This window comes from Desmodus rotundus, chromosome 5 (genome assembly GCF_022682495.2).
Source record: "Desmodus rotundus isolate HL8 chromosome 5, HLdesRot8A.1, whole genome shotgun sequence".
Classification (NCBI taxonomy): domain Eukaryota; kingdom Metazoa; phylum Chordata; class Mammalia; order Chiroptera; family Phyllostomidae; genus Desmodus; species Desmodus rotundus.
Window position 1 is genome coordinate 148,622,683 of NC_071391.1, and position 25,403 is coordinate 148,648,085.

Below are 25,403 nucleotides of genomic sequence, written 5' to 3' on the forward strand. Positions count from 1 at the left end.
GTTCACTAACTGCTGCTTATATTTATGTGTACGCCCACACCACGCTCTGGGGCTTGATTCTTCAAAGGCTACTTGCCAACATAAATATTCCAGGTCCAAGATAAAACAGAATAATTAAAAACAGGCCTAGTTATTCACTTAGCTGATCATCTCCTGTTTGTATTACCAAGGTAAAGAGTATTTTCCGTTATTTTGCCTATTTTTCTCATTCACATGAGCAAAACAGGTTTTAAGTTACAAATGGAATACCTACTTTTTTAAAGATTAACAACCACCATGGTGGAAGGCAAGTGTGGGGAAAGAAGTGTGGGCTTTAGAGAAAAGGAAGGCCTGAGCTCGGATTCCAAACTCTCTGACTTACCAAGGCTCACACAATTCATACTTTGTAAGTTATAAATGTCAAATGGCGAAGATCAAATAATTATATAAAGAATGCAGTACATTAGAGGCATTCAAAAATTGCACTATGTAATAATAGCATGATTACAGTATTTTTAGGATCTACTGAGCAAGAATAAAAATTCTATTCTTAATGAAACCTGTCCCATTTCTATTCCTAAAGTTAAACGGCTTAAATGGGAGGAGAGAGCTCATACTTTGGTTTTGGAAACAGAACACACAGGTATGTGGCAGGGGGTGAAGAGGCAGCTTCACCAAATGTGAAGCTCATGAGGAGCGTCTCCTTGAAGATTTGCCTCAATGCTGTAACTAGTCAGTGGACACCTCCTAGTCATCATTCAGCAAATACTCTTGGGTACTCACTATGTGCCGGGCCTGCGCTAGATGCTGGGGAGTCAGCTGTAAACAATAGGGAAACAAGCCTGGTTCTTAAACAGCTCACAGTTTAGTAGGGGAGGTAAGCCAGCCAGTGGGAAATGGGAGCGGTACTGGGTGTCACAGAAGCACAGAGAACACCGCCAAATCTGGGAGGGAGGTACCAGGGAAAACTCACTGTGGAAAGTAACCACCAGGAGAAACCTGAAGAAGTAAGTAGGGGTTAGTTGGAGCACAGGTTCCGCACAGACAAGAGCATGCACAAAGTTCCTGAGCAGAGGCAATGCTGTAAAACCAAGACGTTACAAGTGGTTCGGCCCAGCTGGAACTCTGCGCACAACTTGGGTGAGCAGGTACACAGAGGGACCAAGCAGGGATGAGGAGCAGCGGCCCATGCAGCTGGCACTGTGAGCAGGAGTCAGATCGTGGAGTGGTGTGTGGTGGTTGCCACACAAAAGGCTTCCACTCCTGCAAAGAGCTCCGCTTAATCCTGGGGACACAGGGAAGCTGCTGAAGAGTGTGGGAGTGACAGGTCCAGATCTGTCTTGTCGGGAGGCCACTCTGTCTGTGCTGTGAGAAAATCACTTGTGGAAAGTCTTTTAAGTCATATAAAGAAATGACTTTAGAAGAAGAAAAAAACCAAAACCCAAACCAACTGCTAAAAGAATCTCAGCTGTTAAAAATGTTAAATGTTAAAAACATTTACTTACAATTTAGAGAAAAATATTTCCAGAGCCCATGGCTACAAATGGAGCATAGAAAGAAAAGGCTGCGTGATCTCCGGTACACCTTGTTTGTCAGAAACAAGGGAAAACGAGAGCGGTCCCAGCCTACCTCTCTCCATTCCCTTCCCCGCAACCTCCACCCCTTACAGCCACCGTGTGCCGGCCAGCTCAGCCTTCGTTCCGCATTTAGGACCAAATTTGCTCAGCAAAATAAGAAGTTGTCCATGTGCTTGGGGAAACTGCTATCATGTGCCAGATAACTTTTAAAAACTAAATGCTAACAGATGAGAACCAGGTCTGACCCCTCAGTCAAGCAAAATTAATTTGGGCTATTTTGCCGATGGTCATTAAATAATGAGAACTTCCACAGATAATTTCTAAATTAGAGAATCTAAGACCCTATGACAGCAGGTGCAAACATGAGCACCAGAAACAATGATTAGAATTAGGTGCTTTTCAGAATCTGACTTTTAAAAAGAAATTATGCCATTAAGCACTAAACTCAATGATTAAAATGTCATAAACTTCTAGTTAAGTCGAAATGTGGTGACAACTGCCAGCATGTGACCAAACACTAAAAGAATATGAGCTGTTTTAGAAATAAAACATGTGCTTCCAACTTGAAGCAAAACTCTTTAGGGTCTATTGGTAAACCAATCTGCAAATACAGCATTAAGAAAAACAGGTACGGGAAGTCTTTTATGTAGCAAATGAAATGCTAAAATCAAGACTTTGAGAATGTTTGGTTGAACTCACAAAAGACGTAAGACAAAACAAGTAACTATATGTTCCTAAAAATTAAAATATGTACATTTTCTAGAATAATTGCAAACATGAAAATTTATCATTATTATGACATTTCTCACAAGGTCATGTGCAAGTTAGAAAAAATTAATGCCACAACTACTTTGGCGACACAGTCAAATCTATGATCTGAAAAGGGATGGATTCACTATATCTTTTCCTCTGCAGTTAGAGAAAGTCTCTACTTTCCATACTTTCTAAAAGTTATTAAATAAATTTAATATTTCTGAATGGGCTTTGTGGGTATTTGTGATTTGCCAACTTGCTTAATTATTTCAAAAACTGCCATATTTCTATGTACAGAATCATTTGTGTTTACTGACCAACGTAAAGGACCACACACTGAAGAATGACTGAATGGGAACTACATCAGCCTGGGCGGGAGGTGGTCAAGATACTCATTCAGCCATTCGCCTCTTCGTTAAACAGACATCTGAGTACTCCTTCAGTGCCAGGCAATGAGCCCTACGGAATCTAAGTCCCTGAAGAAACATAATACTATATTTTATCGGATTCGAGATGCCATCAATTGTAAGACTAACTCTTACCTAATAAAGAAAAAGTGCCTTCAATTAAATCACAACGCAATGCCGTGAACGACTCAGGTCAGCCTCTCACTGCTTTGATATTTTTTTCAATCTAGTCAGATAAATTTGGCGATTTTTCCTGCCTTCGTTTGATACAGTGCTTGACGTTTTAAATGGCAGCATTTATTTATTATCTCAGTATGAGACACATATTCCTCTACTTTGAGGTGTCGCCCTTTCTTGGCTCCCACAAAGCACTCAATTGTTGTTTTTAAGGAAAAGTCAATGGAATTGCGATGATTTCTCCAGTAACAAATGTTTACTTCCCTGATATCAAATTTACATTTCTCTGCTTCATGTCTGCACTTCACTGGGTAATGGAATCTCTCTGAAGGCAACTTAAATGGCAATTGCCTGACCTGTGCAGCACCGACACCACGTACACGACTCAGTCAAAACTATGGCATTGAATATGGCTGCAGTGAAGCCTGTACCGGCACGGGCCGTGACAGCCAGCCAGGCCGCCCCCGACAGACAGCAGCTGGAAGGTGCCATCAAGTGTCAGACACGCCCCAAATTCAGAGACGCTAAAATGTGAAAAAATGCCTTAGAACCGCAGCAGTAACAGCAGCAAACACTCAGGCAGCACCATGAGGAAGCCGCCATCCTCTGTGTTTTACATACATTATATCATGAAAACCTGGAAGGTCACTCTAGATGAGAAAACTGAGGCCAGGGCAGGGGCAGGTAGCTGCCCCATGTCACAGGGCTGGCCTGTGTCTGAATGGGACAGCCTGGGCCCAGACGCTGTGCTTCCAACCACTCTGCCTCGCAACCTCTCAAGTTCACGGTCAACAACTGGCTCTGTGACCTGAGGCAAATCACTAGAAATGCCTGTCCTTATTTGGGAAGATAGGGGACTGCAGTGGGTAACGATGGAGCTATTTCCCAGGGTGAAAATACTGTAATTATATATCTTCTACAGTAAAATATAAGTCCCAAACTCCCGTATTTTTCGGACTATAAAACGCACCTCCCCCCCCCCCCAATTTGGGAGGAACATGGGGGTACATCTTATAGTCCGAATGTAGCTTACATTTACATTGGTGGAAAATTATGTTATTTATGTTATTAAATATTTTACCACATTTTTTGTTTCAAATTTTTTTTTTCCTATTTTCCTCCTCTAAAACCGAGGTGCATCTTATAGTCCGAAAAATACGGTAGTTTCTCCTTAAGCCAATACAACTCAAGGACCTTCAGTGCCACTGGCGGTCAGTGAAAGACACTCAAGTTTTGCTGCTAGTCTAAAACGGACACACTTTAGAAGGGAATTAGGAAACAGACACACGTCCTTGTACCACTACTTCTTTTTTATGGTGATGGGGAAGGGCTGACTGCAGGTACAAACGACCCAGTTTGGGGGTTTTACTCAGTTTGCATATATGGCAGAAATTTAGTCATTTAAAATTTTAATCCAAAAGTTAACATATGATCTCAATATGTCAGTTTTAACAGATATTCACAATACAGAGCCCCTTATTCTTTTTAAAATCCTGTTCATTTATGACGGGGAAAACAATACATTAATAATAGATGCAACTACTGCAACATTTTCCCTCCTGACCAGGTCTAAGGTAGAATTAAATGCGTATTACACACCTAAAAACTCTCCCGCCCGGGGGGTCATCACACCATTTGGATTTTCTTCCCAGAGCCAGCCAACTGCTCCCTCCCAAATCACCTGCCTTCAGGCCCATAGCTTCTGACCCCCAGACACCCCAGGGCGAGTAAAACAATCCCCAGCATTTCCCTGTGAAGCTGCCCTACAGGAGGAGAGCCAGTCAAGGAGAGAGATGAGAATGTGAAGTGTCTTCAAAGCCTTCAACACTCATTCTGGAGCACCAGTTTTGGCCTGCTTGCCTCTCTTACACGCACATACACATGCAGAAACCACTAAAAAGAAAACATTAACAAGATTTCTAGGCGGGTGGGGTGGGGAGGTAGAAAAGGAATGTAAGTGAACTGCTGGCAAAAGCAGGGTTAAAAGTGAGAAGGCGCACAAAGACAGGCGGCTCTTGCCAGGCACACGGAATTCCGCTCTTACGTACCTTCCCATGCTGCCCAGCTCTTTCATGGCAAATGACAACATCTTCCCACATTTCTAGCTTCTCAAATATCTGAAGGGCTGAACTGGTACATCCCAACTCGAAGAGTAAACTTGCAAGTTGGCGCTAGAAAAATCAAGTTATAATAATGAACGTTTCTTCATTTAAAGGCAGATTCCTGTTTCATTTGCAAGTATATCCAATCTGCCATTTTAAGGGTCTGCTTATTGTAATAAATGCATAATTCATATAATTCAACCTCAATTAATTAGGAATTTGCAATGATTCAATACCTATCTTTACCTTATAGGACAGATTAAAAAACTATATCACAACTGTTCAAAATACTCAATATATCAATTTTTTCCCAAGAACTCGGAAGAACTTAAAAAGCAAACAGTATTTATTTTTCACCTAGAGATTCTATATATGACATCTCTGATTTGTAAAGCTGACAACCAATAAACTGATTTTTAAAACTCTAGTTACAATGACTATTATCAAAAAGATAAAAGATAACAAGTGTTAGTGAGGATGTGGAAATGGGAATCCTTGTGCACTCTTGGTGGAAATGCAAATTAGCACGGCCACTATAGAAAATAGTATGGAGGTTTCTCAAACAACTGAAAATAGAACTACCAAATAATGTAGCAACTCTACTTCTGTGTGTTTATACAAAGGAAATGAAATCATTATCTCTAAGAGACATCTGCGCCCCCATGTTCATTACAGCTTTATTTACAGTAGCCAAGATATGAAAACAACATTAAATGTCCATCAATGAATGAATGGATAAAGAAAAAGTGAGAAATGTATAATGGAATATTACTCAACCATACAAAAGAAAGAAATCCTGTCATTTGCGACCACATGGATGGACCTTGAGGGCATTATGCTACCTGAAATAAGTCAGACAGAGAAAGACAAACACTGTATGATCTCGCTTATAAGTGGAATCGAAACAAATTGAACTCATAGAAATAGGGAACAGACTGATGTTTGCCAGAGGCGGGATCAGGGGTGGGGGAAATGGGTGAAGGTGGTCAAAAGGTATCAGCTTCCAGTTATAAGAAAAGTAATTTCTGGGGATGTAATGTACAGAATGGTGACTATACTGTATTGCGTATTTGAGAGTTATTAAGAGGATAGAGCTTAAAAGTTCTCATCACAAGAAAAAAAATGAAGTGATGGATGTCAACTCAACTTAGTGTGGTAATCATTTTATAATATATAGCTATATCAGCTATATCAACACAATATGCTGTTACTTCAAACTAACACAATGTTGCCCTAACCAGTGTGGTTCAGTTGGTTGGAGCATCATCCCGCAACCAAAAGGTTGCAGGTTCAATTACTGGTCAGAGCACAAACCTAGATTGCAGGTTTGATCCCCGGTCTGGGTGCGTACAGGAAGCAACCAGGTGCATATGGCAAGCAACCAATTTCTCTCCTTTCCTCTTTCCCTTCCTTTCTCCCTCTTAAAAAAAAAAAAAAAAAAGCAATGAAAAAATGTCCTTGGGTGAGGATTTAAAAAGAAACAAACCCTAATACAATGTCATATGTCATAATATCTCAAAGTGAAAAAAGGAAGTTGACCTCAAATAAATAGATCAATAAATAAATTATAAAAACCCCACGGAGTCAACATAAATGACATCAAATCTGTTACTACCTCTTGTGTACTTCATGAGGGCATTTCTGGCTCTTTCTCACTCAGGTCTACTCAGATTTATTTTAAGTACATTCTAAAAAACTTAACCACCTAACTTCCCGTTCTTTTGTTTGTTTGTTTTTACTGTTGTTCAATTACAGTTGTCCCCATTTTTCCCCCATCACTCTCCCTTGTCTCAGTTCCTGAGAGATAAAAATGGACAAATAGTGGTATGGTTAGTGAAGGTTAAACATACTGAATAATAAAAATATTTGGGTTTACAAGTGGTTCTTCCTACAGAAATGAAAAAAATGCTAGAAAGGTTTAAAAAGTACATGAGGTTCTTGAGTAAGTTATGGTTTCATACTGGACAGAATGTGTTATCTTCTCTTAAGAACACTTTTACTACTCTTTCAAAATTCAATATATATTAAGAGTTAAGAAGCTAATGGATATGGAAAATCTAGGATTGACAAAACTTGAAAGTAAAATGAAAATATACCTGAAAATTACAAGTTAATATGGTATCAAACATACAGTCCATATGTTTGATATGGATAGTCCAATTCTTTTGTATTCTATGAAGTATAAGAGAATTTGGCTATTTGGGGATATTTGACTGGGTATTTTCAATAAATGAACATAGTATGTGGGAGCTGGAATAGATCTTAATGCTCATGCATTCAGTAGTCTAAACATTTAATTTAATAAATAAATAAAGTTATGGCATCTAAGCACATGGCTAGCTAGCAGCAAAGATCAATTCTCTTTTTACAATCAAATAAACTGTTACTTCTTGATCTTTAAAAATAATACATGAAGATATGATTATTTCCTATAATAGAAAAAAATGATTAAATTTCTAAATGAAAAAGGATGTTTATATAACTGCCTAAAAATCCTAAAATCCCCAGCTTCCTAAGCAAATAAAATAAACTCAGCCTAAATTCTATTTGAACAGTATTTAATTTTCCTAATGCTTCTGTTCAGAAACAGATTAAAAGCTACACCCTCAACAGACATGTTTTGTCATAATAATAGCTCAGAGTCTGACACATTTATCTACCACAAAGCACTTCAAAAATTTCAGAGGTCACGGGCAACAACACGCCAGAAAGTTCAGTTGTTCAACTTTCTCTGTGAAGAAGCTGTTCCTTTGCGATGACATAACAAAGCTTTTTAGGTGTCTATGTTTTATTGAGACTCCTTGAATAGACAACGTGAATTCTAATGTGTGATAAGCCCCCTAGGTTCCCGGTGCTAAGAATATAAATGAGTCTAAGAAACCTTACAGTGGGAGTCTGGAGTCGGCGAATGGTGGGGTGGCACGTATGACTCTAAAGCTGGCTCAAATGACAATAGGTACTAAGTCATCTAGAAATTTCTGGCGGGCACATTTGACTCCACCTAACATCTGTGTGTCACAGCTTCCTCACCTGTTAAATGGGGACATTTCACAAACTTGTTGCAATAAAGTAAGATAATGTATGTGACATGCAGAACGAAATGCATGCCTCATACTAAGTGTGCAATAAAAGTTGGTCAATATTGGAAAAGTGTACTTCAGTGCACCAGGCCTCTATTTTCTTCACTATGAAACTAAGAAATTGGACCAGGTATCTAAATCACCTTCAGTGTTAAAAACTTTTAACAACAGGGAACCACACCTGTAATGCGGGAGAACTATGGGGCAAGGGGCCAGAATCTCAACCCCAACAGGAGGCGTCAGGAGCTGCACTAGGTAATCTCACGTCCTCAAAAGGAGGAAAGTAGTTAAGGGCATGTCACAGCACAGAGTACGAAGTCAATGCTGCCTCTTACTTTCTGGTTAAACAAACTGGTTCAAAGGTTCATTTTTTGGCAGAAGGTCCTTAAGAGCTTTTTAAACATAAAAAGTTGTTTTGAGCCCTGGCCAGGTGGCCCATTTGGTTGGAGAGTCATCTCATGCACCAAAAGGCTGCCAGTTTGATCCCTGGTTGGGGCGCATACAGGATGTTTCTCTCTCACATCGATGTTCCCCCTGCTTTCTCCTCTCTCTAAAATCAATAAGTATATCCTCAGGTGAGGAATAAGTAAATAAATAAATATTAAAAGTTATTTTGGAAATGAAAGCTTCTCTGGTTCTATTATTTAATTTCAAGGATTCTGTTTATCTAGTTTTAAATTCTTTTAAAAATGTTTTAAAAGTCTGATATCGCTTTAATCAAAATAGTTATTTGAAGTAATTGACAATCTCCAGATATTTTTATTCTTTTCACTGAAATACCTGAAAACAGACATAAATTGAAAACAATTCTGTTCTAAGGCACTTATCTTTCAAATGCAAAGCGCACCCAGTGACAGACAAACAACGAGGAAACTACCTGAACGGCCCAGTGAGGTGGGACCTGGCAGCAATAGAAAATCTTCAGGCGCTCCAGTGTGGGCGTGGTCTTGTCTTCAAACTGGTCTGCAAGAGCCTTGAGAGCACAGATCACAATCAGCACCTACACGTGCAGTAACTTAACAGAAACAAGATCCTGATTGTAAAAGTTACACAGTAGACACAAACACAAGTCACTTCGATAAAGTGATGGGATGTATAAATTTTTTCTTGAATTTCTTTTAAAAAACATTAAAATTAACCAACATTTACATAAACATGCATATTAAAAATTCACCAGAAAAAGTTTTAAAACTAAAATTTCCTATAGTAGTTCTTTTAAAGAACTGTCTTTATTAATCAGCCTTTTTACTCTTCTAAGAAAAACTGTCCTTTAGTGTATCTATTTCACAACCCACTTTGACAATGGCACTTTCTAATATAAATCAGAGAAAAATTACATGGAGAACTTCATTTAGGACTATTTTCTAAGGAAGGAGAGGAAAGGGGAAGGCAGATCTGCTTGCACACAGAGGGAGTTCCCTTACTCCTCAGCACAGAGCTACAGCCTGGACTCTCGTTCATGCGAGACCATCCTCAGGACACCGCGGACAGCAGCCCGCGCTGGCGAGCCACTCTGCTGCACTGAAATGCCGCGCTGGTTGGCACTGAATAACCGGACTTCCAGAAGCCACATCAAGGAGCAGACCGTAAGTCCGCGACAGCTGACTCTGAGAAGAGGTACCCCAGCCGACTGCAAAGTCTAAGGCCGTCACCATCCAATGTTCGAGTGATCAGCCACCAAAGGAGCTCGCATATTCAGCGCCAGAGTGAACACAGACAAGCTCGGGAGTCCCAAAGCAAAGACAGGAAAAGCAGCCTATTATCACGATCATCTTCACCTGTCTCCTAATTTGTCGCACAGTTCACAGCAAGCGTTTATCTTTTTTCAGATACACACTTAGGCCTTCTCTAAACTGTGACGGTTTTTGCATAACAGCGCTCACATTTTCTCTTCTGTCAGCTAACTGGTTTCACAGCCCTGCCGTATGAGGACTGATGGAAACAAGAGGGCAAGGCTAATTTTCTGGTGTTAACACACTTCCTGTGGTTACGTAGGAGAATGTCCCTGTATCTGAGGACGGTGAAGCGCCATGTTGGTAACTTAGTTGCCAACACTTCAAGACAGAAAACCGCACTGTACTTGTAATTTTTCTGTAAGTTTGAACTTGTTTCAAGTTTTTACAAAATTAATTTTTTAAATTGAAAATGTAAAAAGAAGCTGCAGGAGCAGCAAGTCCAAACTTCCTCAGAAGAAAGAAAAAGACAAGGGTCTGACATAGCCCAGCAAAAGCACCAGACAAGGAGACCGGGCTCTGAGCGGGGCAACTGCTCCCCTCCATCACACCAGGTGGGAAATACGTTTGTTAGCTTAAGAATATCCCGTAGAATGAGAAGATACTCATTGCATCACTTGTTTGACAGTCCAAGATGTTATTCAATCAAGTCAGTCAGAACAAATTGAGACATAACCACATTCCTAAACCATCTCGGTCAAAATATTTTTAAAGCTTTCTGGCCTTACTTCAGAGAAGCTTAATAGCAAAAAGGTTGCATGCTTCTGCCCAAAGCTGTCTGGCTGAAGGAAGGAGAAAAGAGAAGAAAAACTTGTGGCTGAATACATATGGTTACAATACATAAATAAAAGGTTCACTGAATTACTTCATCAGGAGGGGCACAAATTTTTCTTTTTATTGATTTTTTTTTTCTTTCTCTGGAAGAAAAATAATAGTAACTATTATTATTAAATAAAATGCTTATTTAATAATACAGCCAAAGGCAACATCACAACACTTGCTTTTATGAAGCCCTAATTACATGTGAATATTTTATTTTCAAACAAAACTCACATTGTTTGCTGTAGTTAGTGCATCTAGCTAAAACACATTAAGCACTCAGTAAATACTTGCTGATTTATTACTAAGCAGATTTGTTATGTATTTTGGATACTCCAAGGTACTTGCAGATGATCTCAGCCTAAGTGCCTCTGACACTCTCAGACGCTCTCCAGAGGCAAAGACCGCAGGAGGGACAGAGCACGAACCACTGTTTGCTGGAGCCGGAGCGCAGGACTGAGCCCCTCTGCAGGCACAGGCACGCTCCATAGGAATTCGATGAGGACATATGTATGATAAAGGTAAAGATTAAAAACAGAATTCTGACCTACTTTCACTCCTGCACAAAATACACTTCTTTGCACTTCAACCACCACCAAAATAAGACCCACCTACCAACGAAACTAAGAACACTCAATTAATTCACGAACAGGGTGATGGCGTACTGTTCTCTGCCTATTTCCCCTACCGGATTCAAAGTACCCTTTTTTATTGGCTAATTTACCATACATCGGAGACCTATTTACAGTACGTCTCTAGAGTTTTGAGAGCAGAACTATTTCTAGCAACTCATTCTGAAGGAACTGCACTATATTCAAACAAACAAGGAGTCTGTATTGGCATGGCAAGTGATTCCATTATACAAATAAACTGGGTCCTTCACAGGAGAAACAGTGCTGTGAGTGAAGGGACCTGGCTTCCGTTCCAGGTTTCTCTCCAACAAGCGACTCCTTCAACCACAATGGTGCCCACCTATGAAATGATCTCCACGCGACCTTCGCGACCCCAGCATGCTATGAGCATATGGCTTTGCCAACATAGAATTTTGTTTTACTTTAAGCATTTGAGGACGTTTGTTAGTCTGAGGCACCCTTAGCTGAACATAAGTATCGTGTGCATTCCGTAGGGGCAAACCCAGTACCCAAACAGTCTGGAAAATAACGGCAGGGTTGTGAGTACGAGGAGAATGGGACTGCATGAGAGTGAGATGCATGAGAGTGAAGCCTCAGTTGCTATTGTGTGTATCCACATTCATAAACGTCGTCACAAGCAATGTGCTCAGTGAGAAACGGACACTTTGCAAGATTTCACAACACCCAGAAAGTTAGGTAAATGGTCTTTAAACCAATGCCCACCCTTTCACTTGCCACTTTCTCTCTCTAGTTTCTAAATATCATGCATTTCAGACCCGAAAGTCATGAACACTTGGTCACAATTAAAGCTGGAGGTGGTCTTTGACACAAGATGAAAATACCACACAGAGACAGAAAGAAGCAAATATACCCAAAACAATCATTAATAATTGAAAGCAAGACAGAAGGTAGGTGGATAAATGGGAATGATAATGAGTAGAGAGAGAGGAATAGTCTAGAGCTCAGTCCAGAGGTGGGGAGACAGCCAATTAACAAAAAAGGCAGGAGTAACTCCTGGGGCCCACCAGACAACTTCATGGTGTATACGCTATTGCGATATGAGACTGTCTTACAGTTTTAAGACCCCCCTTTGAAAAAGTTGTTTTCTCCTCAGGCCTTGCCCCAAAGCATCTATACTTTGAGTATCCTTTGAGGAAAAGCTACCTGTGCACATGGGTTCCCCAGTTCCAAACAGTAACATAGCTCACACCCTCCAGGAGCCCCAGGACCACAGGTCAGAGGGTCTCTCTGTGAAACGGGGGAAAAAAACAAAACCTCAGAAAGCAATGATGTGCCCTCTCTTCCTAATGCTGTTCTCAGTAGAGAAAGAACTTCCTCCGAAAACTAGAGAAGATCAAGGCTACATTTTAAAATTAGCACACAGAGAATGATTTAGTACAGAAAGACAATTCTGAACAAGGTCTGGTATGATTTAGACTTTATTTATGTGCTCATATCTAAAAGTATGGCCCGCATATCTTCAAAGGAACAGAGCTGGTCCCTAAGGACCTACCCTTTTACCAAAGGCTGTTCATTTTCGCTTGCGTGATATCAAAGTCTTTATCAGCTTTCTAAAGAGCCAAGTAGAAATTAGCTGATAATCTAAAAAGTGTGACTGATCTTATGCCAAATCACCTTGTTGTGGTGTATAATCTGTGTGTGCATATGAAGGAAAGTGAGATTTATTATAAAAATATGTACTTAATCAAATATACCCAACAAGTGGGCTGAACAGCTTTTTTGACAGGAGTCTGCCGCTGTTCAGACTACAGTGGTTTACCCGCAGGGTGGCCAAGCTAACTACCACCTCGAACTCCGGGAAGAATTCCCACTAGGAACAGCAGGAATGAGAATTAAAGCCTATTAGCACCCCTACTAAGTTTCAACAACACCAGGAAACCTACTGTTCACCTACTATTACCTCATATATAGGAAACTGCAGCTCACGGACATGAAAATGACTTGCCCAAAGTCATAAGCTATGAAACAGGTGAGCCTGCCTGATTCCAAAGACCAAGCTGACAGCTTCATTAAAACCTTACTCCATAACGAAGTGAACTTATCAGATCTGTGAAAACAAAACAGCAGCTTCAGAATGGAAAAATATCAAGAACTCAGCTCAACTGTGTTTTTTCTGAGTCCCGTTAACGCTGGAGTCAGGGCACAGCCCGGTGAAGATTTTCCATCACTGCTTCCTGCTCCAGACAGGGAAGGGACCGCAGTGTGTGGGATGGCGGGAACTGGGCCCACAAGGGGGGAGGGGCGAGGTGTCTTTCTTATGAGTCCAGAGCAAGGAGGTGACACCAAGAGGCAGCCCCCGAGTCAGTGCGGATCGCTGTGTTCCCTTCAGTTAGACCTCAGGTGGGTTCTTCCACTTTTTAGTTTCAGGACCTCTTTAAGCTTTTGTAAATTACTGAGGGATTCCAAAGAGCTTCTGTTTATGTGAAATATAACCTAGCAATATTTTTCATATTAGAAAACACAACTGAGAAAAACTTAAATATTTATTAATCCATTTTATTGGGTTGGCCTAAAAGTCCATTTGGTTTTTTCCATGAGATGATTCTAAAAGCACCTGTTGTCTTTAACTCCCTTCGAAACAATTTTGTTAGCTTTAATAGTGACAGCTGTCACATCAGCGTGCATTTTAAAAAAAGTTACCAAAATTGGTGTATCTTTGTGTAGCCATTTTAATATTGAAGATGGAAGAAAAGAAACATTTTTCACATATTAAGCTTTATTATTTCAAGAAAGGTAAAACCACACACACAAAAAGATGTGGGCAGTGTGTGGAGAAGGTGCTGTGACTGATCGAACGTGTCAACAGTGGTTCGTGAAGTTCTGTGCGGGAGGTTTCTCGATGGTTGATGCTCCACAGTCGGGTAGACCAGCTGAAGTGGAGAGCGATCAAATCCAGACAGCAATTGAGAACAATCAACATTGTATCATGTGGGAGATAGCCGACATACTCAAAATACACAAATCAATAAAGTTATCGGTGAAAATGAAATGTGTCTTTTGTTTTATGGAAAAATCTAAACAGACTTTTAGCCAACCCAATAAAATAAAATAATCTATTACATTAACATAAATAACATGTTTTTAGGATAAATACCAATACACAGTGTGGGGCAAAAGTAGGTTTACGCTCATGAGTACATGAAAGTTTATTCTTACATTATTATTAATTATTGTATTACTTTCCATACAAACAACTGTAAACTTTTACCCCACCCTGCATATAATTCTTAAAGTCTCAAAAAGACTGGCAATGCTTACATTTTGCAAATCTGTTCATCACCAGGACTGACAGCTGGATTCTCATACGTGCTTCTACAGTCAATCTGTTACTATGTGATATTTTGGTAGATATTTATGACGAAAATTTAACTGCATACAGGTATTAGTTGGGAAGGGAAGACTATGTTAATAGCTTTTTCATTTAATTGTGGATATTATACTTTGATAGTATACCAAAATTCAACATGTTGTGGCTTCTCAGAGTTACCTGCAATCTGGATTTTAAATCTCATCAATGAACTTTTCTCTGTTACAATAAATACTCTGTTACAATAAGATTCGCTGGTCTAAAAAAAAACATTCATTGGTCTGTCTTGAGCTTTGAATGGATCTTGTACTCACGCTTGATTTTTTTAACATCATGAATTAGTCATTTGGAAAATGCACAGACCTTTCAAATGCTGACATATTTCATACAGTATTTAAAAGTTATGTGCATTAACATCACCATCAGCATCATCGGAAAACTCTCATCCCAATACTTACAGTACTGGGAAGCTACAAGCTCACAGCTGCAGATACAAGTTTCAAAACCTCTCTTTTTTTTTTCTTGAAAGCTTAAAATTTTATCATTGGTAACAAATACTGTTGATTATTTTCCTTGAAGTTATAAGCTCACTTCTTTTATTTTTGAGAAAATTTCTGCCAAATACCCAAGTCTGAATATCCAAAGGTTTTCAGGAGTCTTTCAGGTAAAATCATGTTCTGTGGGAAACGCAGCTACTTCCACTTTTTCTTGAGACAACCACACACTCTAGCCTCCTGCACAGGTACATCAGAGAATATCAAAAAGGTACAATGGCAAGGATAAAGACTTAATAATATTTGCTGTTTTATCAAAGACATTTATAATTAATATTGTCTTTTAACTGGGCAATCTGGAATTTCCTGGTTAGCAGTAGTAAGGTAATCTGCCTTAGAGACACCCCGCCACTCCCCAAAGAAAGGTGACCTCGTCTGAAATAACCCACTGTTTGCTAGAAACTTCCCACCTCACATCCTCTTCCTGTAAAAGCCTTCGATTTGTACAGCTGCTCAGAGCCCCTCTCTTTGCCAGATACTTGACGCTGCTCAATTCATGAATGGTTGAATAAAGCCAATTTCATCTCTACATTTACTCAGCTGAATTTTGTTTTTTAATGCTACGAATGCATGGCGGTGAAGCATACAATGACTACTGGCTTGGTTTGGTGCCCCTACCTTGATTTGGGAGAAGGGGCCAGCAGTCTGACCCCCACTGCTTCTGCTGATTCAATATCAACACAGTGACCCGCAAATAGTATTTCGGTATTATTACAAAGCTCGTGTTGACCTGTGGACGCTCTGAAAGGGTCTGGGGACCCTTAGGGCTCCACAAGTCCCCCTTTGAGCACTGCTGCCTTAGGATCGCCAGACGCAGAGTCTCTCGAGCCTTCCCCACACCCCACCCAGCTCCAGCTTCCTCCCAGAAACCTCTCCGGGTCCTTGCTTAGTGTTTATGGAAATACTTAGGAGCTCTTTTTTATTATCTTACCTTAAAAGATGAGGAAATGAGAACACAAGTCACCCTGTTTACAATCTGCAAGCATTATAAGAGTGCAAAGAATAACAAATATTTACTCTTAAAATCTAATGTTTTAAATACCTAATATTGTATTATCCTTCCAAAAGAAAAACTGAAGTAGTGAAGTCTAATAATAATTACACTCTGCTTTCCTGAGAAGGTCTCAATCATTTGCAAAGCACCTGTTCTTCCGAGAGCTCAACTTCAGTTGGGCTCAGGTTCTGCAGCCCTCCGTAACACTCACCTCCAAGGTTCCCCGGGCACTCACTCTGCTGTTAAATCAGACCCTTGGCTTCAGACCTTGGAAAATGCCCTTTTCACCTCTGTTCTGTATGTACTTGGCCGTGAGACAGAAAAACATCTGGAGCAACTAAAGATTAACAGCATACCTCTGCCTAAGGCAGTCTTTCCCAAAAGCATCCATCATCACCACCACACCCAGACCCCAAATCTCAGAGACTAGGCTGAAGAGCCCTATTTTAACAAGCAACTTGGAAGTGACTCACAGTTCAGGCAAGTTTGGGAAGCACTGCATAAAGCTGTTAAGGTGTACACAGGGCGCTCTCCCAGAGAAAACCAATGTGTCAGTTTAATCAATATAATCTGACTCCGTTTAAACAACTTAAGTGTGTCCCTACCTGGAATCTGACTAAGTTATCGTTTAGTGCCTCTGGGAGTGTGCTTTAAGTGGCTGTACTTCATCCATCCCATTAGTAAATTCCTTGGTTATTACCTATTTTTTTTTATTTTTCTGTAACCTTCCAGGTTTTAAAATTTTTTTACTATCAATAATTGACGCGGTCACTGGCAAGCAGTGTCCACAGCATTGTGTCTGGGACGAGACAAATTCACACAGACTACTGAGTCCTGTGGAGGAAGAGGGATGGATGGCATGGCCACTCTCTCAATGGGTGAGTGCCCCGACCCTTGCCTTGACAGGCTTTTATTGGCTTAATTTGCATAGGAATACAGAGCATATATGGAAAGCTCATTGATCATGATCAGGCAGTAATAATCAAATAGATAACATTCAAAGAACTCTGAGGGCTTATTTTGAGTCAGGGGCAGATAGCTAAAGGACCATAAAACTTTGGGGAAACAAACTCATTTCATGCTTGGACTCTTATCATTTAAATTGAGGGTATTAGCAAAGCAGGTTTCACAGGATTTTATGCATTCTTTCTTAGGCCTGATCGCCCAGGAGAACCCACCCTTTCCAGCACAGGACTGCACCCACCTCCAGCATTGTTTCAGGCTTAGGTCGAGCAGGGGAAGTAAGGCAGCCAAGAGATTAGAAGACTTCTTGCAGACAGAATGAGGACTCAGGCCATGTCAAAGCCGAGGGGCAAGGGTTCATCACTCCCTCTCTCCATAGCCCCCCAAGTCATTCCCTGAGGGCCCCCTCATGACCACGCCTGTCTTAGGTCATCCCTCCCTTGAGGAATCTTACCCATCACTGGCTAACCAGTCATGCACTGGGGGCCAGGCAGGGTGAAGTAAAGTGGGCAGAGGCGGTGCTCCTGCCAGGGAGATAAGCTTTGTCTCCTTAGTGGCTTAGGGTCTCAAGGTCTCTCACTCAGCCTTAGCCATGGGGGGTTACAGTCTCTGGTTCCCAACAAATAATAATGTTTATTTTGTTTTTTATATTACTTGCCCCATTCTTTTACCTCATCTATCTATGAACTATTATTGCTGATTTTTACTAACTATTATCTTGAAGCTCATGTCCTGGATTCAGCCTATCAGCATCTCTCTGGGCAGCCCCCTCTCTTGGCCTCAGCAGAAGCCAGCTTCACTCACCATTTCCACGTTCTCTTCCCACAGTACCACATCCTGATATCCTGTGCGTTCCAATGCTCTCCCCATTCACTTAAACCAGAGGCCTGGAGAGGCTGAGCTCTGCAACCCAAGTCTTTCTCACAAAAGCCTCTATTCACATCTTCCTGCCTGTGCCCATCCAATCCCTTCCCTCCAGATGATGCCCTCTATAGATGAAGTTTTATACTGATATCCTTTTTCTTTTTTCAGCCAGTTTTCATAGCTTCCTTGGGACAATACAGTATGGTGAATGAAGGCATGGACTTCAAAATCCAAAGCAGACTAGGTTTGAATTCCAGCCCAGCTACAAGACCCTGCCTGGGTAAGCCACCTGAGTTTTCTGTCCGTCAGTTTCTTCACCAGTCAAAATGTAGGCAGTGCCTACTTACTAGGAGTATTTAGCTCCTGGCATATGAGTGCTCGGTAAATGGTAGTTAACTATACACAGTTCTGAATAAACAGTACTAGTTAGAATTATTCCAACAAATAAAAAGCATAGCTACAGTCACGTGAGTAACCCTAGTATACTTATCAATAACTCTGAAATGCTACACATGGTCCTCACTGTAGGTGGCCTGCAGAACCAGGGTAGAAGACATGTTTTCATATCTCAGATATTTGAAAAGCTCAATGGCATAACTCAGCATACTACACTAGAAGAACTGTAATTACCCCAATGCTTTTAGATTTTTCAGATGGTAACGATTGCTTTTAGTGAGTCAGGAAGAATTGGGTAGTTTTATTTTTTTGCACGTAAACTTACCCTCCTGTAAACTGAGGATAATAACAGTCAACATTCATTGAGGGTTACTCCATACCAGGCACTAGTCCAAGTGTTTCACAAATATTAAGTCACTTACTGCCTCAACATGTGTATGAGGCAGGCACGACTGCTCTCTCCATTCTACAGAAAAGAGCAGCAGCCCTGGCTGGTGTGGCTCAGTGGATGGAGCACCGGCCTGCGAACCAAAGGGTCCCTAGTTCAATTCCCAGGGCACGTGGCTGGGTGGCAGGCTAGGACACTGGTATGGGGCATGTGAGAAGCAATCACACACTGATGTTTCTCTCCCTCTCTTTCTCTCTCCCGTCCCCTCTGTCTAAAAATAAAAAATAAGTTTAAATTTTAAAAAATAATAAAATAAAAAAAGATTTTTTAAAATTTGCTTAAAATTATGAAATCTCAATTAACTACCACAGTTGAGAAAATCAAATTGCAGAATGAACAGTCTCTAGTGACAGAAAAGGGCTTTACTCTCAAATTCCCAATTCAGGGCAATGTCCTCTCAGAAATCCAAGGGTGAAGGGAAGGATCCCTGCTGGGTAATCACCCTCAGAGGCCGGGGCAGACGGTCACAACTGAAGTTAACAGGTTTAAGAGACAACTAGGTTAACATTCATTAACAAGATTATTCTAGTAATGCACATGAAATAATCTCACGTTAACCCTTAATGACGGAGTTTATTGAACACTAAGTTAAAGCAGTTAACATGATAGAAGACAATGATGACATTTGGTTTACATTGGGGGGGCGTGGTTTGGATATAAGTAAGATACTCCCTTTGAATGTAAGTGGTTTCAATTAATATGTTTCATATTTGGATTATATGTATAATACTCTGCTTTTACCATGGTAATGGGAAAAAGAAATGTAAGCTTATGGAAAAGAAAATGTTAGTATTTGGATTTGGATCAGACGGGGAGGGGGAAGCTGAATGACAGGAGACAATACAACTGCTTTATACTACACTGGTAAAAAGCAGGATATAATAAATACCGGGCAATAAAAACTGGACATGCAATAATTAAAGAACTCCAGCCTAGAAGAATTTCCTTGAGATACAGTGTTTTTAGTGGATTCTCCCAACTTGGAGTTCCTTTTTCCTCTGCGATCTTAGGATGTTGGTGTATTTACCTTTAGCTGTGATGCACCATTTTCAAGTTTGGCATGTGTCACTTAGAAATCCCTTCCAAACCTGCCCCTGGATCCTTCAATAGAACTGCCTGCTGCTGTGTACGTTACAGTCCAGACTCTGTCACTAACTAGCTAGGCAACTCGGGGCCAGTCACCGGGCCTACCACACCCGCATTTCTCCAACTTGTAACCTGACAAGACCAAGCTTTTCCCTACGAGCTCCTTCTGGCTTATTTTTCTTTGCACTTTAACAACTTATCATTTTATCGCTTTACACAGCTGAGGAAGGAAACAGATTCTCACAGAAACTAAAATGGAAAATTTTGTAAAACATTGTTTCATATATACACCTATTTTAAAAAATAATTTTCCTCTTATTCTTCAGGGATGCGGTAACGTCAACAAATACAGTAATATCAAACTCTGAATCAGAGGAATTGGCAAAAGTTCAGATTATGAGGTAAATGTCTCAACAATGACAGAAAATTAGATAAATTTCCCATTCATCTCGTCACATGATCTGGCTAATTCCCAAAAATGCTGGGTAGGAGAGTGAAAGATTTTCTTTGAGATACCACCCTGTGGAGGCAGAAATAACAACTCCCCCACTCTGTTTTACAGGTGAGGAGGTGTACCACTCTCTTCATCACGAGCATGTGGATGGCAAGCTGAAGAGACTCCAGTTACAGTAAGGCCAGGACAGGGCAAAGGCAGAGAGTCATAATGTCAAAACCCCAAAAGCACAGAGGCTGCTGTGCTGGGGACCCTTCTGGGCCTCATCCTACGCACCTCTTCATCTAGCTGTTCTTTGTATCCTTTATAATACCCTTTATAATAAACCAAGAACATTAAGTTATTCCCTGAGTTCTGTGAGCCATTCGAGCGAATTATCAGGCCGGAGGAGGGGTCATGAGAACCCCCAACTTAGAGCCAGCCGGTCAGAAGAGCCAGACTCACGATGGGCATCTGAAGTGGGAGACAGTCTCGTGGGACTGGGCTCTTAACCAGGGGGTCTGGACTAATCCCAGTGTCAGAAGCGAGTTAAACTGTGGGACGCCCCCCAGCTGATGCACACAGGGAAGCAGGGCGGTCCTTGGTGTGGGAGACCCACACAGGTGGCATCCCAAGTGCTGGGATGAACACTGTGGACATGGAACCGCTACGGAGAGCTGGGCTTGGAAGCCAAGCAGTCAGATTTTAAAACCTACACTCTAAGTAACAACAACGTGTTCGAGCACAGTGAAAGCCACCCCATCCTTTCAGAGTCGGAACACATATGCCTGCTTCCTGACAGCAAGGAAGAGTCGGAAGAGAAACAAACTTGCCGCGTGAATTCCTACCTGCATCTGCCTCATTGCCCGCTCCACTCGGCGTGTGCTCCCTCTCTCCAGTTTCGTCCGCAGGATCAGTGCTGACGTCTGAACGGCCCAGAACTTCGGTTGTGAAAGCAAACACTGACGGGAGAGAGAAATAAATATAATAAAGACCACAGCAAGAAGAGATAAGATAGCTGATTCCTCTCTGAATAGAACAAAATTAATTCTTCCAAAAATATCAGGATTCAGCTGAATGCAGGTTTGAAAATCTCAGTGAAAAATAATAAAACATGTTCTTTCAAATATTCTCGGGAAGAAGGTGGCCATTGGAACAGAGTCATTATTTCACCTAGTAGATTAATTCTACTGACTAAATCCCTTGAAGGATGAGTCAGAATCTTTCTGGATAATCAAAACAGGAAGCAGAGTATATGCCATATACTAATAAATCTATACCATAGATTTATACCACACTACAAACTAATAAATCTTTTTATCTCACAGGTTACAATACATGTGAGAAAAGAAACTACATAAAAATGTAGACATTTACTACCCCGGGTGGGGTAGTAAAGGGGAAAGGGGGTCAAATACATGGTGACAAATGATGTGGCTTTGGGCGGCGGGCACACAATGCCATATGCAGGCGATGTGTCATAGTAGAACTGTACACTTGCAACCTATACAATCTTATTGACCAATGTCAACTCCATAAATTTAATTTAAAATAGGTTTAATTAGGGCCCAAAAATAAATGCCATTTTTCTCAAATTTGAAGTAAATTTTTTAAAATCACCCAAATTTACAACAGAAAACAGTTAGAGATCTGGTAACACACACACAGAGTAGGTGGTTCCACATTCCTCGCCCTGCAGCAAATGGTTTCTTCCCACGGACAGGACACTAGATTTCCCCGCCCGTCTCCGCCTTTCAGGGGCTGAGACTGCAGAGGAGAACCCAGCCAGCAAGCCCAGGCGGGTGCAGGACGTTCAGGGCGACAGAGGCTGGACTTCCCTGCACCACCGGTTTGTGGTTGACAGCAAAGATAAAGAACCCGAAGCCGTCTTCACTGGGGAATAATGCACCAGTGTGAGGCCTGGCGGGAACCCCTCTCTTCTGCACAAACTTAACTGCGCCCTTGGTGGTGCTGGCACACAGCACACGCCAGAGAACGGGGAGGTGGAACACAGAGCACGAGTGCAGTGGTCTGGGCAGGTACAAACAACCACACGCACACAGCAGAGCAGGTGGCTGTCGGCACCAAGGCCACCATGCAACTGGTGAACCAGCAGCAGCCCCTGGCCCAGGTCATGGTGCCAGGCCTGCTTCCGAGGGGCCAGCAGCCTAATCCACTTCATGAGAAAAACCCACGGGTGAACGAGCTGGTTGGTATAGGTGGGCTGGCTGGCCACGGACCTGCTTCCTGAATACTGACCCTGGCTTTGTGCACTCAGATGGTACCATAAGCCACCATGACATGTAGGATTACCTGCACCTGAGCCACCCGGGCTACACACCTGTCAGCCGGGCCCTGCACTCCCTGTTCCTGTGCCTGCTGGCGCAAGACCAGGGTCAGGGTGTCCCCTGCCAGAGCCCACACTCTCAGCATCCACTTTCCTGCAACATTAAATTCTTGTTCTTCAGTAGGAAAAAAAAAGAAAAAAGAAAAGAGGAAGGGAAGGAGGGAGGAAGAAAGAAATCTGGTACCTTTTCATTTAACAACTATCCTAATTCATAGATGCACACTGAATTTCAACTTTAGGTACACAGAATGCCCAAGAAATTAAGAAAAACTGGCCTTGAATATGTACATACAGAATCTTAACACCAGAGAAAACCGATTACAATCAATTCAGAGAATGCAACAGAAACCACCAAATATGACCGCAAACACGCAGGGAAAGATGAAGTTCTTGGTGAGGAAAAACAGGGCAAAAGGTATTGTGACCCAAGGGGGCTGTACAGTGTAATGAACACAATTTAAGCTCTTTGCCACTTCGCTGGAATCCAGTACTATCTCTGGGTGATCATTCTTAACAATAACTTTCAAGAAAGAACACTGTGAAGAAAGGGAAAGGGAAAACAAACTTGTCTGAAAATTGACTACAGGACTCCCTCGTTTCATTGTGCTTCATAAATGTTGCTTTAAAAAAAAAAATTGAAGGCAAGATCCTCCACCAGCAACAAGATTACAACTCACTATACTGCAGTAGTCTGGAATTGAACCCATGATCTCTCTGAGGTGCCTGTATTTGAATTTTCTTTTTTTTTAATTGTATTTTTTTCCCATTACCCTTTAGCCCCTTTATACCACCCTCCCCACCTCCTGCAATCACATTGCTGTCCATGTCCCTGAGTCCTTTTTCCTTTTTGCTCAATCCCTCCATGCCCTACCCTCCCCTTCCTTAGCTGTCATTCTGCTCTCTATGAGTCTGTCTCCTTTTTGCTTGTTAGTTCACTTTGTTCGTTCAATTCCACATATAAGTGAAACCATATGGTATTCGTCTTTCTCTGACTGGCTTGTTTCTCTCAGCATGATGTTCTCTAGGTCCACCCATACTGTTGCAAAGAGTAAAACTCTTCTTTTTATGGCTGAGTAGTATTCCATTGTATAAATGTCCCATAGTTGTTTTGCCCACTCATCTATTGACGGACATATATTGGCAACTGTAAATAATGATGCAATGAACATAGAGGTGCTTATGTTCCTTCAAATTAGTCTTTTGGGTTCCTTCAGATATTTTCCCAGGAGTGGGATTCCTGGGGTCAAACGGCAGATCCATTTTTAATTTTTTGAGGTACCTCAATAGTGCTTTCCACAGTGGCTGCACAAACCTGCCTTCCCACCAACAGTGCAAAAGGGTTCCCCTTTCTCCACATCCTCGCCAACACTTGTTGTATTTGAATTTTCAACTCTGAATCTAGACCAATGCCCTTACAATGAAGAGGAAAATGAAATATCAACAGGTTCAATCACTTGTTCAAGGTCACGCCTTCATCAGTAGCAAAAGATAACTCTAACACTTGGCCTCTTGATCCCCAGAACATGTTTATACTGTTTTTCAGCAGTTTCTCAAAATGGCCTGTGCTCATTTAAATTGTGAAGATATGAGTACCTCCAGGAAGTGGGTGATAGTACCCGAAACACTGGTGGAGTCAGTAGAACAGGACTCAGTGAATAACTTCAGGAAACTGCTGTATTAAAGAGATAGGGGAGGAAGAGGAGTGGGCACAGAATACACAAGGGCGGAGAATCCAAAGAATGGGGTCTCACTGAAGTGCGTGCGTTCACGATTCACTGGAGCACCTACTCAGTACAAGGAGGGTGCACAGGGCCCCAGGGACAGGGCAGCAGACTCGACAGACAAGGCCCCAGCCCTCCCAGAGACCACACTTGAAGGCAATGTCTAGTAGGTAAACTTATTTTCCTGTAACTAACTCTGTGAACTAAAATATTTTAATTTCCTTGAAATCGAGTTCATAAGATTAGTGCGTAACCTTATCTTGTTAGCCTTTATTATTTAAATCTACAAATACAATGAATTTACCAACGTAAGAGGTGTATATGGCAGTACAAATACCTAAAAGGCAAAACAAAAGACAATAAAAAAAACCTAATTCTTTAAAATGTGTAACACTACTTGGCCCAAGATTTTATTATAAAATATGACCTCAGGAACTTTAAAAAAAAAGAATTTGCTTCATTAAGTAAATGTGCAAACTGATTCTGCTACCTACAGTGGGTGGTATCGATATTGCTGCCGTTTTCCTCTTCACTCATTAAAGGGACATCTGTCACCTCCTGACAACAGGACAAAGAGCACTCAGGACCAGGCTCTGCAGAACAATGGGAAAGTCACCATGCCAGGCAGCCCTTGATTGGAATCCCAGCTCCACCAAGTGAGGTGATTAGCTGTGTGACCTTGGGAAGTTACGTGCCCTCCCTGGGTTTCACGTTCCTCCTTGGTAAACAGGAAGAGCCATTCATATCTCTCACCGAGCTGTAGGCTTACAGATGAATTTGTGAAGCTTCTCAAAGCCTCTCAGGGTGCCCGCATAAAGCACAGGGGCCCCCTCCCAGGTCTCTCCTCCTACAATGCCTTCTCTCACCCTTCACAGGAAATCACCATCCAGAGTGGGTGCAGGCGATGGTGCTGAAGTCCGATGGGGGTTCAGGACACGGCACTCCCAAAATATGGCAGTTTGGCATCCTGAATGCTCTACGCTGAAGGAGTGTGAGAAAGCAGGAGCGGG

General features: G+C 41.5%; 1 protein-coding gene and 1 pseudogene across 1 annotated transcript in view; one reads left to right on the top strand and one right to left on the bottom strand.

Annotated features, from left to right (window-relative positions):
• The window catches only part of TTC27 (tetratricopeptide repeat domain 27), a 131,328-nt gene that overhangs the window by 56,271 nt on the left and 49,654 nt on the right, over window positions 1-25,403 (bottom strand). Inside the window, exons 10-12 of the mRNA XM_024552639.3 lie at window positions 21,174-21,287; window positions 8,953-9,048; window positions 4,942-5,064 (exon numbers count right to left, since the gene is read on the bottom strand). Coding sequence (XP_024408407.2) covers window positions 4,942-5,064; window positions 8,953-9,048; window positions 21,174-21,287 — 333 coding nt within the window. The remainder of the gene's footprint in view (window positions 1-4,941; window positions 5,065-8,952; window positions 9,049-21,173; window positions 21,288-25,403) is intronic.
• Window positions 21,536-25,378, top strand: LOC112297987 (platelet-activating factor acetylhydrolase IB subunit alpha1 pseudogene; annotated as a pseudogene).